General features: G+C 45.2%; 1 protein-coding gene across 18 annotated transcripts in view; it reads right to left on the bottom strand.

The window, feature by feature from the left end:
* Window positions 1–10,796: 10,796 nt before the first annotated feature.
* CELF2 (CUGBP Elav-like family member 2) overlaps window positions 10,797–18,920 on the bottom strand; it is a 546,733-nt gene continuing 538,609 nt past the window's right edge. For all 18 annotated transcript variants that reach the window (XM_079768799.1, XM_079768800.1, XM_079768802.1 and 15 more), the window contains 2 exons: window positions 18,008–18,179; window positions 10,797–16,652 (listed from right to left, as the gene is read on the bottom strand). In XM_079768799.1, the coding sequence (XP_079624925.1) occupies window positions 18,052–18,179 (128 nt within the window). In that variant the 3' untranslated portion in view covers window positions 10,797–16,652; window positions 18,008–18,051. The remainder of the gene's footprint in view (window positions 16,653–18,007; window positions 18,180–18,920) is intronic.

Genomic DNA, 18,920 nt, shown 5'->3' with positions numbered 1-18,920 from the left:
TGCTCTGTGAGGCTCTCCCTACCCCCCCACTGCTCTGTGAGGCTCCCCCTACCCCCCCACTGCTCTGTGAGGCTCCCCCTACCCCACCGCTGCTCTGTGAGGCTCCCCCAACCCCACCGCTGCTCTGTGAGGCTCCCCCAACCCCACCGCTGCTCTGTGAGACTCCCCCAACCCCACCGCTGCTCTGTGAGACTCCCCCAACCCCCCCCACCGCTGCTCCGCGAGGCTCCCCCTACCCCACCGCTGCTCCGTGAGGCTCCCCCTACCCCCCCCGCTGCTCCGCGAGGCTCCCCCTACCCCACCGCTGCTCTGCGAGGCTCCCCCTACCCCACCACTGCTCCGTGAGGCTCCCCCTACCCCACCACTGCTCCGCGAGGCTCCCCCTACCCCCCCGCTGCTCCGCGAGGCTCCCCCTACCCCACCGCTGCTCCGTGAGGCTCCCCCAACCCCACCGCTGCTCTGCGAGGCTCCCCCAACCCCACCGCTGCTCTGTGAGACTCCCCCAACCCCACCACTGCTCTGTGAGGCTCCCCCTACCCCACCGCTGCTCTGTGAGACTCCCCCAAGCCCCCCGCTGCTCTGTGAGGCTCCCCCAACCCCACCGCTGTTCTGTGAGGCTCCCCCAACCCCACCGCTGCTCCGCGAGGCTCCCCCAACCCCCCCCCCCCCGCTGCTCCGCGAGGCTCCCCCTACCCCACCGCTGCTCCGCGAGGCTCCCCCTACCCCACCGCTGCTCCGCGAGGCTCCCCCTACCCCACCGCTGCTCCGTGAGGCTCCCCCTACCCCACCGCTGCTCTGTGAGGCTCCCCCTACCCCACCGCTGCTCTGCGAGGCTCCCCCAACCCCACCGCTGCTCTGTGAGACTCCCCCAACCCCACCGCTGCTCTGTGAGGCTCCCCCTACTCCACCGCTGCTCTGTGAGGCTCCCCCAACCCCCCCGCTGCTCTGTAAGGCTCCCCCAACCCCACCGCTGTTCTGTGAGGCTCCCCCAACCCCACCGCTGCTCTGTGAGGCTCCCCCAACCCCACCGCTGCTCTGTGAGACTCCCCCAACCCCCCCCCCCCACCCGCTGCTCCGCGAGGCTCCCCCTACCCCACCGCTGCTCCGCGAGGCTCCCCCTACCCCCCCCGCTGCTCCGCGAGGCTCCCCCTACCCCCCCGCTGCTCTGTGAGGCTCCCCCTACCCCACCGCTGCTCTGTGAGGCTCCCCCTACCCCACCGCTGCTCTGCGAGGCTCCCCCAACCCCACCGCTGCTCTGCGAGGCTCCCCCAACCCCACCGCTGCTCTGCGAGGCTCCCCCAACCCCACCGCTGCTCTGCGAGGCTCCCCCAACCCCACCGCTGCTCTGCGAGGCTCCCCCAACCCCACCGCTGCTCTGCGAGGCTCCCCCAACCCCACCGCTGCTCTGTGAGGCTCCCCCAACCCCACCGCTGCTCTGTGAGGCTCCCCCTACCCCCCCGCTGCTCTGTGAGGCTCCCCCTACCCCACCACTGCTCCGCGAGGCTCCTCCCGCCCCGCCATGCTCCGTGAAATTCCCCCCCCCCCCCCAGCAGTGACTGCTCTGCAAGGCTCCTCCCACCCTGCAACTGCTCCGCAAGGCTCCCCCCACCCCTTGACTGCTTTGCAAAATCCCCCCCACCCCACGACTGCTCCGCGAGGCTCTCCCCTCCCCTTGACTTCTCTGCAAAGCTTGCTGCCGCCCTGTGAAGCTCGCTGCTGGACGCTCCACGAAGCTCCCCCTGCTCTGCAACTGCTCCACAAAACCCGCTGCCGCCTGGTGACTGCTCTGCTAAGCTTGCTGCTGCCCCGTGAAGCAGCCTGCTGCCCCAGCCACCGCCAACAGTCCCCAGGCCTGCTCTCCGCCACCCCCCACCTCATGGCGAGCGACTCGGGGGCCGGGGGGAGGAGAGGGACCGAGAGGTGCTCCATGCACTTCATGGTGATTGGTTGTCCGTTTGGTCGTGATGGCACCTGGCTCTTTATATATTAGGGTAATAAAAGGGCAATATGCAAATTGACCCTAATGGCAGAATGACTGGGAATTACCAATTGCTATAACGTGCACTGACCACCAGGGGGCAGATGCTCAATGCCGGAGCTGCCCCCTGGTGGTCAGTGCGCTTCCACAGGGGGAGCACCGCTCAGCCAGAAGCCAGCTCATGGCTGGCCATTGCAGCAGCAGTGGTGGGAGCTTCTTCTGCCTCCGTGGCAGCACTAAGGATGTCTGACTAATGGCTTAGGCCCGCAGTGGGCCTAAGCCGTTAGTTGGACATCCCCTGAGGGCTCCCGGGCTGCCAGAGGGCACAAGCCAGGCTGAGGGGACCCCCCCCCCCCCCACCCAGTGCATGAATTTTTATGCACTATGCCTCTAGTTCAGTATAAGCCCTTTTCCTTCCTGTTGACACTCTTGTATGTGAGTCCAATCACTCTATTCTTTCTGGATCCTTCTCAAGGTTATTTGCTGCCACCCATGGTCTTTTCACACCCCCAGCCCCAATCTGCCCCCCAACCTAATTATTATGCTTTTATTTTTGCCATGTCTAAATTTTTTTCTAAATGTCACCCCTGATATTTTGCTACAGTTTTAAAAATTTTTAAACCTCTTTTCCCTTCTTTGATCTGACTGCTCCTTTCTTCTCTGCTTACCTGAACTATTGTAATATTCTTGCACGTAGTCTTTTCCTCTCTTCTACTCACTTCCCACATTGATCCTCTGATCCTTCTCTGGTTTATTGGTTGTTTTTAATGTGTGTGCTCCTTATTAGAAATCCCAAGGTCCTTAGTTTGGAATCCAGGACTCCTAACAATAATCTACTCATTTCCAGCACATCCCTCATCTTCCAACTTAACACTGTACTCTAGTCAAATCAGGCCATTCACTGGTTCCCAACCAGAACTGTCTTTGCTGATATTCTCTACTCTCTGCTTGGTGAATTTCTACCTGCATTTTAGGATTTCTGTCCCTTTGGCTATGGATCCTTTCCTGAAACATCCCTCACCATTAGAAACATTATTCCTTCTTTTTTCCAGACTACAAAGTCCTTACTTGGCCCTTGTTTAGGACTTAACATACTATGTTATAAGTATATTAGAGACCCAGTGCATGAAATTCGTGCACTTGGGAGGGGGGAGTTCCCTCAGCCCTGCCTGTGCCCTCTTGCAGTCCGGGAGCCCTTGGGGGATGTCCAACTGAAATCTTAGGCAGTCGGACATCCTTAGCACTGCTGTGGAGGTGGGAGAGACTACTGCCACTGCTGCTGCATTCGCCAGCCATGAGCCCGGCTCAGGGCTTCTGGCTGAGTGGCGCTCCCCCTGTGGGAGCATACTGACAACCAGGGGGCAGCTCCTGCATTGAGCGTTTGCCCCCTGGTAGTCAGTGCATGTCATAGTGACCAGTCGTTCCGCCGTTCAGTCAATTTGCACATTAGCCTTTTATTATATAGGACTAGAGGCCTGGTATATGAAATTCGTGCACGGGGAGGGAGGGGAGGTGTCCCTCAGCCCAGCCTGCACCTTCTCCAATTCAGGACCCCTTGGGGGATGTCTGATTGCTGGTTTAGGCCCAATCCTGCACCAGCAGTTGGACATCCCTCTTGCAATCTGGGACCACTGGCTCCTAACTGCTTGCCTGCCTGCCTGATTGCCCCTAACCACCTCTGCCTGCCAGCCTGATGCTCCTAACTGCTCCCCTGCTGGCCTGATCGCCCCTAACTGCCTCTGCCTGCCGACCTGATCACCCCTAACCACTTCTGCCTGCTGGCCTGATCACCCCCTAACTGCTCCCCTGCCAGCCTGATTGCCCCCAACTGCCTTCCCCTGCTGGCCTGATTGCCTCCTAACTGCTCTCCCCTGCCGGCCTGATTGCCACCTAATTGCTCTCCCCTGCTGGCATGATTGCCCCTAAGTGCTCCCCCTGTGCCGGCCTGATCGCCCCCTAACTGCTCTCCCCTGCTGGCCTGATCACCCCCTAACTGCTCTCCCCTGCCAGCCTGATAGCCCCTAACCACCTCTGCCTTGGCCCCTGCCACCGTGGCTGTGTCCGGTCTAATTAGCATATTACCCTTTTATTAGTATAGATACCCTTCTCTCCAAGTAGTCTGTAATCTTCTCATGGAGAGATAGGAGACCTATGAGAATGGGCTAGATTCTCTACTAGTGTTTCCCAAAGTGTGTATTGGAATCCTGGTTCTGCTGGATGTTAATCAACTCTTAGTGCTTATGATGTCATAAATACTGTTGTAAATATTTTGCATGTAGACAGGCAGTGTTATTATATCTATTTTGTAGATGAAGAAACTAATAGCTAATAAGTGGCAGTGCCAGTCAGGTTTCAAATGCAGGAAGTATTGTCCGAAATGCTATGGTTTTCACCACCATACTATATTGTCTCTTAGGTTAATATAGTGATTTTCAACCTTTTTCATCCCATGCGTGCCATGACTTAATTACTAAAATTCTGAGACTCACCAAAAAAATGCTGTATTTTTTTGCCCATCTAACAAAAAACAGTAGGTATAATTTTGATTCATTCACACTGGATGGTTATTATTGTGTTGGCTGTTGTCATTTTTTTATTTGACAATCTAAGGGAAAAGAGGTCAGTGCCCCTGACTAAATAGTCAGGTGTTGCATGTTTTAAAAATTCCTGTGGCACACCAGTGTACCTGTCATAGCACACTGGTTGAAATTGCTGGGTTAATAGGTATTATATGATATAAAATTTCAAAAACAATTGCCCAATTTAATAAGTTTGAACAAAATTATATTTTTGCTGCAGGGGGTGCAGAGACTTCTCATATGTTAATTCACATTATGAATTTCCAAAAGGAGGATATAGTTAAATATAGTTAACAGCATTTTTAAAAGATATTATTTATTTCAGAGAGAAAGGAGAGGGAAAGAGAGAGAGAAACAACAGTGATGAGAGAGAATCATCAATCAGCTGCCTCCTGCATGCCCCACACTGGGGGATTGAGTCCCCAACCTGGGCATGTGCCCTGACCTGGAATCGAACCATGATATCCTGGTTCATAAGTAGATGCTCAACCACTGAGCCACGACAGCCAGACTGGGCCATAGTTTTTAAAGAGGTGAAGTTATTGTATGGAACACATTCTATAGACTGGTAAGAATGTGCCATATATAGCTGGCTAGTTGGGAGACATGACTAAAATACAGAGGGCCACTTTGCTCAGCTCTGCCCTTGGTAGAGACATTGGCATTGAGAAAACCTCAGGAGCAGCTCTTCTACCCCCATTAACCATTATACTAGTATTTAACTAGAGGCCCGATGCATGAAATTCATGCAAGGCCTTGGCCCCGGCCCCCGCCCACTGCCGCTGTGGCCGGGGGTCTCTGCCGCCTCTGCCTCGGCCCCTGCCCACTGCGGCTTTGTCCGTAAGGAAGGACGTCCCGAAGGATGTCCAGTCTAATTAGCATATTATGCTTTTATTATTATAAACTAGAGGCCCAGTGCACAAAATTTGTGCACGGGGAAGGGGGGGGGGTCTCTCAGCCTGGCCTGCACCCTCTCCAGTCTGGGACCCCTCGGGGGATGTCCAACTACTGGTTTAGGCACGATCCTGCAGTAGGACATTCCTCTCACAATCCAGGACTGCTGGCTCCTAACCGCTTACCTGCCTGCCTGCCTGCCTGCCTGATTGCCCCTAATTGCTTTTGCCTGCCAGCCTGATTGCCCCCTGTTACCCTGCCGGCCTGATTGACGCCTAACTGCCCCCCTGTCAGCACGATCGCCCCCAACTGCCCTCCCCTGCCAGCCCGATTGCCCACAACTGCCCTCCCCTGCTGCGACCTGCCTCCTCCACGCCACATGGAGCCACGGGACCCCCAGGCCTCATCGCACGGAGTGGCCACCAGGCCCTGCCTCCTCTGTGCATGCGGCTATCTTGTGGCGGCCATCTTGTGACGACGTCGTGCGCGCGAGGGTGTGAGGACCACCTAAGCTTTTATTAGTATAGATTCTCCCCTCAGAAAGACCTTTAAGCTCTAGCTAGAGACACACTGTGTCCGAGTAGCACTGAGCTCAGCCAAGGACTAGAAAGTCTGAAAGAGTTTCCATCTCTTTGTGAATCTTTAGTATATAATCTCGTGTGGGCACCATGGTGATATAGTGTTCACTGTGGGGAGAGAGGGGTTTGTCTGGATCATCCACTTTTAGTGGTTTGAAGGGTTTCTTCTTACTCGGCAATACATGCTAATATGGCAAACTCCTGGAGGCAGGATCATGTACTACTTCTTTTTGTACTCCCAGCTCCTACAGAGTGCCTTGCATGGCATGCCGTTTAATACCTGTCTTTTGAACAAATAAATGATGAGTAGATTACGCATTGTCCCTAAAGTAATTATTGACAAATCGGGACATTTCCTGAAGGCCTGGAGCAAGGCTGTTCTAAAGACTTGGTTATGTTTTTCTGCTTGTGGGATGGTCTGGGCCCCATCCTGCTCCAGGTACTAACTTGGCAGGATAAATAGCTGCAGCTGGAAGTGAAGGTTAAAGGGAGTTGCCTGCTTCTCAGGAATGCCTTAGGATCAGATGCCTTTATTCATAATTTTCTACTGATTTGTATTAGTTATGTGGCTTTTCTGGTCTCTTAGATGTTACACACCCATCTAGGGACATTCCCTACCTCTAAAATGTTGCTGCAAAGGTAAAAATGTAGCTTAAAAAATGTGACAATACACCCAGGGTAGCAGGAATATTCTTCCACTTGGGACCCAGTAGGTGATTAGCTCTGTAGCAACAAGTCAGAAGCTGAATTCTGGGGACTCATAAACAGAAGAATGTTATTCCTCATCCCTGTCTGTGTCCAGGTCTCCCATAGTGGCTCTGACTTTTGCCTCTTATTTTTACCATCTTCATCCCATACCATAATCAGACCTCTCTCTACAGATATTTCCTGAGTTGTCCATTTAATAAGGCATGTTTTTCTTGAGCCCCAGCATGATCACCTGCTATATTCACCCATCCATCCATTCATCCATCCACCCATCCATCCATCCATCCATCTACCCACCCATCCAATATTTTGAACACTGACTATATGACAGGCATTGTGCGACACTGGGGATACAGTGATGAATGAGACACAGTCACTTTCTTCAGAGCTCACAGTCTGGCTTGGGAGACAGACATAAGGAAGATGTAAACAGTGAACAATTAAGAGTGAATGTTATGATGCATTGCAGACAAAGAACTATGAGAATATAGCAGGGATAGAGAGACAAGGGCAGGGTAGACAATAAATGTTTATCACAAAGCTTAGGTAATGGCGAGCTTCTCTCAGAAACCCTCTTCTGAAGTAGTGGTTTTTAATCTTTGTGCATTTAGTAGCAAAATTGTCTTTTTAAATTCTTCATGAACCACCAATAAGTAAAATAAGGAGAGTGCCTTTGGCTAAATTGGGGGTGGCAAAGATGGGGGTGGTGGCAGCGGTCGCCAACCTTTCAGACCTCACGGACCACCTGTGGTCCGTGGACCACCGCTTGGCGACCGCTGGTCTAGAGAGCTCACTGGTTGGCTACATCCAGGCTTCTGAGCCCTGATCACTTCTCTTCCCAAGATGATCAAAGATGTATCAGTTCAGGTTGCTGCTGAGGACACAGCTTTGCTTCGGGAGGGCATAGAACCTACAGGCTTGTTACAGGCAAATCTCCAGGTGATTTTGCCATTTCCATTTAGGATACAAATGTATAGCTAGGCTTTTCTTTTGGGAAAGAGATGCCACAGTGTAATCCTTAGATGTAGGAAGCAGGGATGGATTAGAGTGGGTAATCAGTTTCCCTTTCTGAGAATGGAGTTAGTTGTTAGGCCTCATGACTTAGGGCAGGACTGTGTGGGTGTGCTGGCCTGTAAGGTGGGCATGTCTTCAGTGTATAATTTCTCTTGAGGGGAAAAGCCTGTTCTGGAACTTGTTAGTGCAGAGATCTCTGCTGGAGGAGCTGTGGTTTCTGGTTGATCCTTGTCCGTAGTTGTCCAAGGAACCGAGGGAGAGCCATGGGGCTCCCTGGAGATGGCTGAGAGGACCCCTGGGAGGAGACAAAAAGAGACCAGGCTGGCAGAGGGGAGCTTAGTTGACCATGTCAGGGGATGTGATCACTACTACCAACTGGTTGAATGTACTGAGGACTTACAATGTGAGGGTCCTGGTCTAAGTGTTTCCTATATCTAGGCTTAGTTAATCCTTATAAGCCCATGCAATAGGCACTAGGTATTATTTTTAACCCCCATTTTGCCAGTGAGGAAATTAAGGCAGAGAGAGGCTACACGGGTATTAGTGGTAGAGTTGGCATTTAAACAGGCAGTGTGACTCACCAGAAATGCTCTTAAGTGCCTTGTATATTTTTAAGACCAGCTTTGTGATGGAAGCATAATCCAGTGTCTCAAAATTGCAGGGTCTTACCTGGGACTTTAACTGTAATTGACCAGTTGCAGAACACAATATGTCTTTTATATTTATATATTTAATATATAACATAATGTATATTAATATATTTATTTTTTAATTTAAAAATGCTCTGGATGTAGGCAGGTAGAAGGGACCAGGCTGTTTTGCTGCCCTGTAGAGAAAGGTTAAAAGAAATGTATTTACCCCAAAGCGGCTCCCACCTGACAGGCCCTCAAGCTGTCCCTCTGAGCTGGGTCTGCAGACTGTGAGGGGAATATGTGGGTTTTCATTCTTTGTTCCCTGACCGGGGCTCCATGCTCTCCTACACATTATTGCCTTGGATATGTGCTGTTTAAAAAAGAGGATGCTTTCTAGCTGTGTGACTGATGCTCAGGGCAAAGCTATGAAGAGAGTATTTCCTAGGGCACCTCCATGTGCAGCCAGCTCTTCAACACTGGAGCTCTGCCCATGTAGACCAGCGGTTTTCAGAATGCTAAACTTTTTTTTTAAGCCTCTCCCCCAATCTCAAACTGCATGGCTCCAGCAATGCAGTCTTTCTAGACCTTTTGATTTTGCTACCCTTTGCTCTTTTTCTGATCACTCAGTTTCACTAGTCTTTGTTTTTGTCGACAAACTTGTAAGTAGGAAGTTTGGGGTGCGAAGAGGTAGAGACTGGAAGATTTTCTGTGGATTTTCATTAATCATATTCTCTCTGTTCCTCATTATCAGGGATAACTAAAATTTGTTTTGTAAAGGATTAGGATGCCTGTGCCATTTTCCAAGTAGAAGTTTAGGATTTTTTCTTAGAATCAAACATTAAGCAAGAAAAACAAATCTAATATAAAAACCCACAGCTAAATAAATCCAACATAAAATGCCATTCTGTGCCAACTTATGGCCTGTAGGAAAAATTTCAAAAATATTCCTTCAAAGGGCCAAGCAGCAGGCTTCCCATTTAAGCTTTGCAACTGTTTTAGGATGTCTCTCTCATATCACTTTGAAATTTTATCCTTCTTATCTGAATGATCAAACATCTTCTCTTGCTTTCCCTCGCCCTGAATCCTGAATAGACCCGCCATTGCTCCCCAGCAGGGGCTAGTTTTAGTGTCAGTCATTTTGGAAAAGCATTGATGCAAACCAGCATTATTCTCGGATATGTCTTTCTTTTTCTTTCTTTGGAGCCTAAAGAGATAATAGTCTGAAAGGCAGTTGAGTTTTCTAGGTTAGGGCAGATTCTGGATGCTTTCAGAGGTCTCTGGGCAGGAAGGATGGCTCTGTTCTGCCACCCACAGCGCCGTGGGTAGAGACTTGCCATGGACACCTGGAAGGGGATGGTTTTCCAGATGCCTCTTGCTAAAGTGTACTAGGAAGAACTCCCCCCACTCCATTTTGATTCCAAAGTCAATTTATTGAATATTAAGTCATAAAGCCAGTGATATAATTTTAATGAAAAATATCGTGTATCACTCAAGACTTAAAAGGACAAAAATACCCCTTAGAAACACTGCTTTGAAAAATAATTACATTAACATTACACACAACAGAGTCCTTTCTGAAGCTTTATTTAAGAAATCGAGTACTATATAGTTCAATATATATAAGACACATCCAGTATTGTGTTCCTGATAGCAAGTGCATAGATTTTGTTAAGATATCATTTTCACTCGATATAAACGTTTTATGGTCATATGAAGATAATATTCCCAGTGATTTTGCCCAAGCATGAGAGGAGAAAACAGAACACAGCAAAAATAGTGAACTACAACAGAGATGAAAAACAGAAACAGCGCATTAGCAGAACAGTCGATTCCTGATAAGTGAATAAGCTGATTGTTTGGTCACAATGTTTTATTCACTTATCAGGAACGATTCACAGTACATTTATGTTCACTGTGTTTCCTAGCCTGCCAGCTAAGAGTCCCAGACCATGGACTGCTCATAACTGCTGTGGGCTGGGCAGACATGTGGCTTCCACCAGCAAAGTAAACGTTGACAGTTCTGTAATTTCCCAAGGTGGGCCGTGCATACACCTTGCTAACACTGCAGCGGTGTTTTACAGAATCAATTAAGTATGAATTTAAGCAGTAATCATGAGTGCTTAAGGAAACTAGCATTTTTGCCCTTTTTGGAGAATTATTGTTTTTGTTGTTTTTTCAGAACAACAAAAAACTGGCTTTGTCTTTCCCTTCTTTTACTTAGCATGAGTAGTTTGCCTTGTGCTAAATGGTGCATATATATATATATATATATATATATATATATATATATACACACACATACATACATATATTACATATTTAAAAAATAAACTTGCTCACCCTCTTTACCTAGCTCCCTTTCTCCCCTCCTTCACACCCCCCACCCCCCCTCCAAAAAAAAAAGGAGGAAAAAAAGAACCACACCCTTAGCCATCCTTTACCACTAATGTAAGCTGTGGGTTTTCGGAGGCAAACTGATGAAGGCCAAGATGAGATTTACAATAGAAGTAGTGGCAGGAAGTCAGCTCCCACCTGTGCAGGTTTGGAGCTGCTGAAGTCACTGAGGGGTTGGCCTATGGAGGAGAGAGCCTTTTTTCTTCCACATTACCAGCCCCTCGGTTGTTGAGTCAACTAGAAAAGACAATCTAGGGCTCACAGGGCTGCCAAACCAGGTGAAAGGCCTGAGCACCTGCACGGAGAAGCTGATTGGCAGCCAGAGGAAGGCTGCCTGGTGCTGGGGGCCAGAGTCAGAGCTTGTGCATCTGAGAAGTTGGAGGGAGAGCTAAGACAGGGAGCACACATCAATGGAATCTTTTAAGAGCACTTGGAGAGCAATCAGATTCCTGAGCATGAGAGATGGGCAGAAAAGGGAAGAGGGCCTGTGGCTTCAGTTAGAGGGCATACAAGGACTAGTCTGTTCTTTAGTTCTCTTTCTGATAACTGTGGTTGGGGTGATAGTGAGGGGACAAGGCTTTTTAAAAAACATTCCTTCATTCAGGAGGGAGTGTGCAGGTGCATATGACATTCTTGGCTTTTGTTTGGAAACGGGCCATAGATTATGAAGACTGAAGCTTGAGGAACTTGACCTCCTCCCCCTCCCCCCCACCCACTGAGTAGAGCTTTCATTTGAGCACTGGGATATATTTCTTTCCTTATTAGTTTTAATGATTAAAGTTGGATTCAATTAACTCTTAAAAATACATAATTTAAATTACTTTTCTCTCTCTCTCTCTCTCTCTCTCTCTCTCTCTCTCTCTCTCTCTCTCGGTTGACACAACACACAGACTTAACTATTTTCACATCTTCTATTCACCAAGTAAGTTTATTTTTTCTGCCCTCGAGAGCGCAGCTCTTTTAAAAATGTGACTAGTTTCTAAGACGCATATGGCTGTAATGTTATGCCTTTGGACCTGTGGGTAGGTAGAAGCTCTACTGCCTCTCTTCTGAAGTTTCTTAAGGTTATGCAACAAAGCAACAGCAGTTTGAAATGAATGTTAAAAACTGCATACACCCTGGACTGCGTGGCTCAGTGGTTGAGCGTCGACTATGAATTAGGACAGTGGTCGGCAAACTCATTAGTCAACAGAGCCAAATATCAACAGTAAAACGATTGAAATTTCTTTTGAGAGCCAAATTTTTTAAACTTAAACTTCTTCTAACGCCACTTCTTCAAAATAGACTTGCCCAGGCCGTGGTATTTTGTGGAAGAGCCACACTCAAGAGGCCAAAGAGCCGCATGTGGCTCGCGAGCCGCAGTTTGCTGACCACAGAACTAGGAGGTCACGGTTCGATTCCTGGTCAGGGCACATGCCTGGGTTGCAGGCTCAATCCCCAGTAGGGGGCGTGCAGGAGGCAGCCAATCAATGGTTCCCTGTCATCATTGTTTCTCTCTCTCTCTGCCTCTCCTTTCCTCTCCCTGAAAAAGAACAACAAAGAGAACTGCATACATACACCCATGATAGAGGGAGAGAGGTCAGAAGAGGATAGAAGAGGTGAAATTTCCCAGTGTGGTCAGAATACCATAAAAGGTCTTGGCAAATGTGTAGGCAGTTATGTAAGTGAATCACAGAAATAAGTGTAAATCGTGGAAGCAGGGGTTAAAACGGGCCATTGGACATAAATCAGAGGTGGCTGGTGTGCAGTTTCTCCTTCCCCCAAATCAGATATATTCACTTAGGTGGAATCGACTGTATCTTTTTACACAACATAGAGAAAAAAACAGATACGTGAAACAGTGAGGTGTGTAGATGTATCACCAACATATAATGACTACCAACAATACAACACGCAGAGAGAGAAACAAGTATTAGGAAAATGGTTTAATATTGGAGACAGAAGCAAAAAACTGCATCACACAATAACATACGTTACAAAAATAAGTTTGTTTCAACTACACGGTTATGTTCACAATGAGGACAGAAGAATCAGAAAAAACTTTGATCTAAACAGCAAAAAGCAAACCCCTAAAGTTTTAACTAATACATTTATCCACTTAAAGTGACTGAGTACTTCTAAATCTAATTACCTTATTGTGTAACTGCACAATACAGAATAAAAAGTGAAACTTACCGCTGTATTTTAAGACAAAATTCTAATTCTAGATATAAGCAAAGGGAAAAAAGAAATCAAGCCAAAGTTTTTAATTCTCAAAATAAAACCAACTTTCTTTCTATCAACCAGAAATCAAACTTGAAATCAGTCATTGTCAGGGGCCCACTAGAGTAAGCCACAAAATTTTCCATTTTTTTTAATCTCCAGTATAAAAAGTTCCACTGGTACAAAATGCATAATAAGTACAATCAATTGTAGAAATAGGAAAGCCTGCATTTTTTTTTTTTTGGCTCAAATTCCATCAAACAACAAAATCCAAATGCATCAATAAAACAAACAATACTCAATGGTCTTACAGTTTCCACTAGGTTGCATTAACTTTGGCTTTTCTCAGACAATATTTAAAAACTATTTTGTAATTCTAAACAAAATATTAATCTACAAACAATTCTCACAGCACAAAAAAACACAAATACATTTTTTGTATGACATTATTCAAAAAGGTAATGAAACTACAGGTTTTTTTTAAAATTTTATTTCTTCTTGTTAATTAGCACTTAAGATAATAATAAAAACAACAGTAAAATGAGTCCAGAGTAGCACAAGCCAAAGAACTAGAACCCCTATGGTGAAAGAAAGATGAACTTGTTCCGCCTTAAGGACTGCCATTTGATCACAATTCTCTAATTTCGTTTAAAAATGACTATTCTCTACACTTGATTTTTAAAAAAGCAGTTTCGCTGTGTGTTTTCCTTCTGGCACAGGCCCTTGCACCCTTGCAGCTTCTTCCTTTTGTATTAAAAGATAAAGTGACTAAAATAACAACTTGTCTCTGAGGAGGGTTATCTTCTTAACAATGAAACATGCCAAAAATACCCCCAATAACCCAGGAAGAATAGACTTTCCCACTCCGTGTGTCTTGGTTGCCTGCAAAATAAGAAACACTCAACTTAAAGTGCCCACCCTGAGCCTCTTGTCAACTGCACTCAGTTCCTCTGGGGGAGGTGCAGGTGGGTGAAAGGAGAGGCGGGCAGGGGGAGGGCAGTTGGCTTCAGTGAAGAAATGGGAAAACACTGTTCTGAGATCTCTGTAGAGATTGGTAAATGAAGAGATTCAGAACGAATCTAAGAAGTTCAGATGGTGTTCTCTTGTGTTCCTATGCATGTATCTGCACACCACCATATATTATACGTGAGAGAGGCGTGTGTGATAACTCTTGTTTCAGCTGATTGCTGCAGGAAGTACAAAATAGCCCTCAAAGGATGAAGGAAGGCCCCAGCAGTAGTAAACACGTGTGAGGATAAGACAAATCATGTCATTATAAGTGCACGTGCCGTAAGAAGAAAACTTTTTTTTTTTTTTTGCATCATTAGAGGCTAGTCCTTTCCATCCCCGGGCTATCACATCCACACACAGATTAAACCAAGTGGGGTGGTGAGTGGGAAAAGGAGGAAGGACAGGGAGCCAGCAGTATCTGAACTTTAGAGACAAAGAAGCTTCCAGGGCCCGCTTTCAGGAAAGCAGGAGTTTGTATCGGGGCTGCTGGGAGGACACTGGGATTTGTCAGGACAGCAAGGAGATCTGTTTACGTGAAGTAAAAGTCAAAGTAATATGGCACTTTAAAAAGTGGCAGCAGGAACTGATGCTAGGTATCTGGGATAAAGAACTGAGTTTTACTTAAATGGTCAGTACATGCATTCAATTAAAAAATTAGACATGTATGAAGGGGAAAGGACTCTCAACTAACACCAGAGAGGTATCCACAGAGTCAGAGAAATCCCCAGCACAATGGCTGATTAGAAATATTAATTAGGAATATTTAGGAAACAAAAGCAAAAATACCTCAAAAAACTACCACATTACCATGTCATTTATCTGGAAGGTATATGAAAATATTCTTAACTGGAACGTACCACTACATCTGATCTCAATAGCATACAGAACCGAAGGTTTAGTTAGGTGCTGAATCTACCCACCATCCCGCTCAGGTTTACTTAATAAACTGTTTTTAAGCAGAAGGAATTCTAGCAGCACATAAGAATTCTTTTTTTTTTTTTAAATGACCAGAAATAATAAGAAAAAAAAAAAAAAGTGAAGGGGAAAAAAGGAGAGAGGGTTAAAAATACATATATATTTTTCCTGCAGATTTGCCTTATGGAGTTTTTTTCTTTTGGATCTCAACCAAAGGATAAAAAAGTAGTAAAGACAAAAACAACTCAGAGAAGGTATATGTAGGGGAAAAAAATCCAAATTAGAATCACCCCCAAACAAACTAAATGACAGTATAAAAGTTATCAACATTCCAGATAGCTCTGGGTAGAAAGGGTTAAAAGTTCAAAACTTTCTCACCTTAGAGGTTTCCATATATTATGAAGAAAATACATTGTGAGGTTGCCATCACAGCATTGATGTGCAGAGTGGTTAAAAAAGTGAGACATGGGCACTTATACAATGTCTTACAAAAAACATCATAGAGAAATAACAAACATTAACAATTTCAGGCAACAAGACCACAGGATAGCAAGTTAACAAACTTTTTAACCTCTTTTTTTTCTGTTTTTTGTTTTTTAAATATTAGGGATTTATACAAAACACATAATAAAATACCCATGTTATCAAATTACTTCTCACAAGAAACACACTGAAGCTCTAGGAAGGAAGTACCTTTGGAATTTGGCACTATATATTTTCACTTTTTTTCTTTAAAAGAAAAAAAAATCACATTTTGCTGAACACAAACACATCTAAATAGTCCACAATAATAAAAAAAAATGACATCAATGCTTTACAAGCCAACACAAACTTATTCTGGAATAGTTTTCCCCCCCCCCTCACATGAATTTTTTTTTTTTAAGCAAACAACTTTTTTTTGAAATTCTTTTTTAAGTAAATCAATTCTAAACTTGTCTTATCAACAAAGAACATTAAGACCATAAGACTCATGATGAAACCACAACTTAATTCACAGAAGCACCAACGCAACACAGTTTACAGTAACCTTTCTCCTGTACATTGAAACAGTATAAAATATAGGTAATTTCATGTGCATTAAACCATGGATTGTCTAACTGTGAGTCAGTTCAGCAAAAGGTGACACAAATAGGTAGCATTTGCCCCAAAACAGGGTAAATATTTTTCTTATACTAATCTACAAAAAGTGGTTCTATATATATATCTTAATGAGAAAGTGAGCCACCTAAAATGGCCTTATCAAAAAACTTTACACTGCCTGAAAAATGTAAAAACTATTACAGACCTCTAGAGACTTAAAATCAGACAGTTTTTTTTCTCAAACTGTTTTTGGAAGTAGTCTGTTAGAAACCAACATTCTGTGTCCCTGGACACATATTGCTATTGTTACCAGTGACCGGGAAGAATGCCAATCCCTGTATAATACTTTCAAGTCTGTTTTATGAAAAGAAAAAAAAAATAAGAAAAACATTTTGCCACAGGTTTTTTTCTATAATTATTTTTTCTAATAATAAATTTCAGTCTTGCATGAATGCAGCAATGTTTTTCACATTGACTTCCCAGAATTCATAGCTAGATGAGGTCACATGCAAATTTCAAAGGTCAAACTAGATCAAAGGTCAGTAGGAGAACCAAATATGATGTGAGGTCAGAAAGACATCAGAAACAATGACGGGACGATGAAACTTTTTTTGAGACGCCACAGGGACATGCTAGGCAAACGGTGAACTAACAGGCATGAAGATGTCTAGGGAGAAAACAAGGGAGAGGAAAAAGTTACACAGAGTCTACGCAGCAGCAACAAAATCACTCTTAAGGGTGCAGGAGAAAAACTAATGCAAATCTTAGGTCATTAGGGAGTCTACTAGCCATCCACATAATTTGCATTTCTTACAATCTTTATCACAGCACAATGGAACCCCAAGAGAATCCATCTGGAGAGGGAGAGGGGATGGATTCCGAGTGTTTTGGGGTGAGGGGCTGGCAAGGGACGGGGAGGATCCAGTTTCAACAAATGTAACATAAGGGGAAAGTCAGACAACTGAACTGTAAACTAGATAATGGAAGTTACAAACAAAATAATCAGACAGATACAAACAACAAGAGGATAAAGCATGAACTTTAGGCCTAGGGTTCAAACGTGAAAAAAAGCCCATTCCTAGAACGATTCCTTTAGAGACTACTTCAAAAGGATCTAACTAGCACAGAGAACTGCTCTTTAGGTACCCAATAAGTTAACAATAGGCAATAAATAACTTCCATTATTTCTGAGGCAGTAAAAATTTTGTACAAAAATAGAAATGCTTTTTTTACAAATAAAATTTACAGGCCTGTGGCTTTCTTTTTTATTTATGTATTATTTATGTATTATTTATTATTAAATTTATCTTTCAAGAAACATCAAGTATTTTCATTCATTGTTATTTTATTTTTAAACCCTGTAGCTTTAAGAAACAGATCTCTAAATCTTTTTTACATTAATCCTTTCTAAAACAAAAATAAAACAATAACAAAATAGACAACCAGTGTAATAACCTGACCAATAAAAGTCATATTTCTTTGAACCCTAAAATAAATTCCTACTTATTAAAACAAACCAAATGTAGTGGAAAGACGTTTGTATTGTTTTAAGTGCTTCTCCTGGCTTTTCTCTTGCTCTAGGCCACCACCTTGACCTCTAAACAGCTGGTGCCCTCCCAGGGATAACAGGACAGGAGGGGGTGAATTCTCCAGGCAGTGCTCTCAGGGCACCAGGGGTCTCTGAGTTAGAATTGCACATCAGCCTTTTTTGCCTTTTAAATGATTGAGATGTGATTTATTTGTGTATGTATGTTTTCCTTCAAAAAAGCAAAAAAAAAAAAAAAAAAAGCAAAAAAAAAAGAGGAGATTCAAATTGCAAAACAAAGGAGAATACAGTGGCACAACTGGAGGAGTTTACCCATAGAAATAAGGTAGCCCAGGTTTAAATATGGCGAACTGGGTTGGGGGTGGAAGGGGGAGATGGAGGCCTTATTGTAAAAATAACCATCTCTCTCGGTAAAAGTTGGCAATGTGGTCCTCCTCTGCCTTTCCTGTGAGAACAGGCTGGCTCGTGGGACTTACCCTAAGAAAGCTAAAATAAGAGCAGGGAGCCTCTGGGGTTAGGATCAGTAAGGTTTGCTGTCATTTTTGGAGCGCTTCAGCTGGACCTTCAAGCGTTTCATGCCAATCTGAAAGCCATTCATAGCCTGGATAGCAGCTTGCGCAGACACTGGATTGTCGTAGCTAACAAAACCTGGAAAACAGAAGGGGAAGGAAGGCAGAAATTAAGATGGAGAGGCGGTGCCTAGAGAAGGGGGTCAGGGCCCCCTGGACAGTGTAACTGCAGTAGGTGAGTTACATGGGCGAATCCCATGGTGAACAGGGCAGGGCGTGTTTTAGGGGCAACATTGGAAATTGCCACTGAAAAGCAGTGAAAAAGCGAGCTGGATGGGTAATTGGGTTTGATGAGAAAACCCCTCTGCAGAAAGCTAATCTCCAACTCAGATGTTTGAGTAAATTTAGTCTCTTTGCTTACTGATTTCAGTCAAAACCACTTGTGTTTAAAGTCCCTTGGAATCTTTCTGCAAGAACCCCAAGAACGAGAGTAAGTGCTGCTCAGATAAGAGGTGGTATACATATGCAGACCTGGGAGGGCCCAGAGGCTCACAGGACCCAACTAGGTACAGCCTAAAAGGCAGGATAATTAAGGGAAAGGCTGCTAACAGGGTGTGCTGCCAGACACCACGGCCAGCTTTCGTTCTAGTTCATCCATGTCACAGAGCCTACACTTGTTTGGCTATAGGATGGGTTCAGTGAATTAACTCTAGAATAACTTATACTTGATTTTCAACATTGTGGAATTATTACTGAGAGGCACCTAGGCAACCAGGGGAAATGCTGGGCCTTTCTCCTTGTCTTAACTTCCATTTTCAAAGCTCCACTGAATTCAACAGAATGGAAATTGCTGCCCTTGTATTCCCAGGAGTCTTGGAGA

Source organism: Cnephaeus nilssonii (assembly GCF_951640355.1).
Source record: "Cnephaeus nilssonii genome assembly, chromosome: 1".
Taxonomy (NCBI): domain Eukaryota; kingdom Metazoa; phylum Chordata; class Mammalia; order Chiroptera; family Vespertilionidae; genus Cnephaeus; species Cnephaeus nilssonii.
Note: the sequence above shows the minus strand (reverse complement) of the source record. Positions and strands in the feature narration are given on the sequence as shown.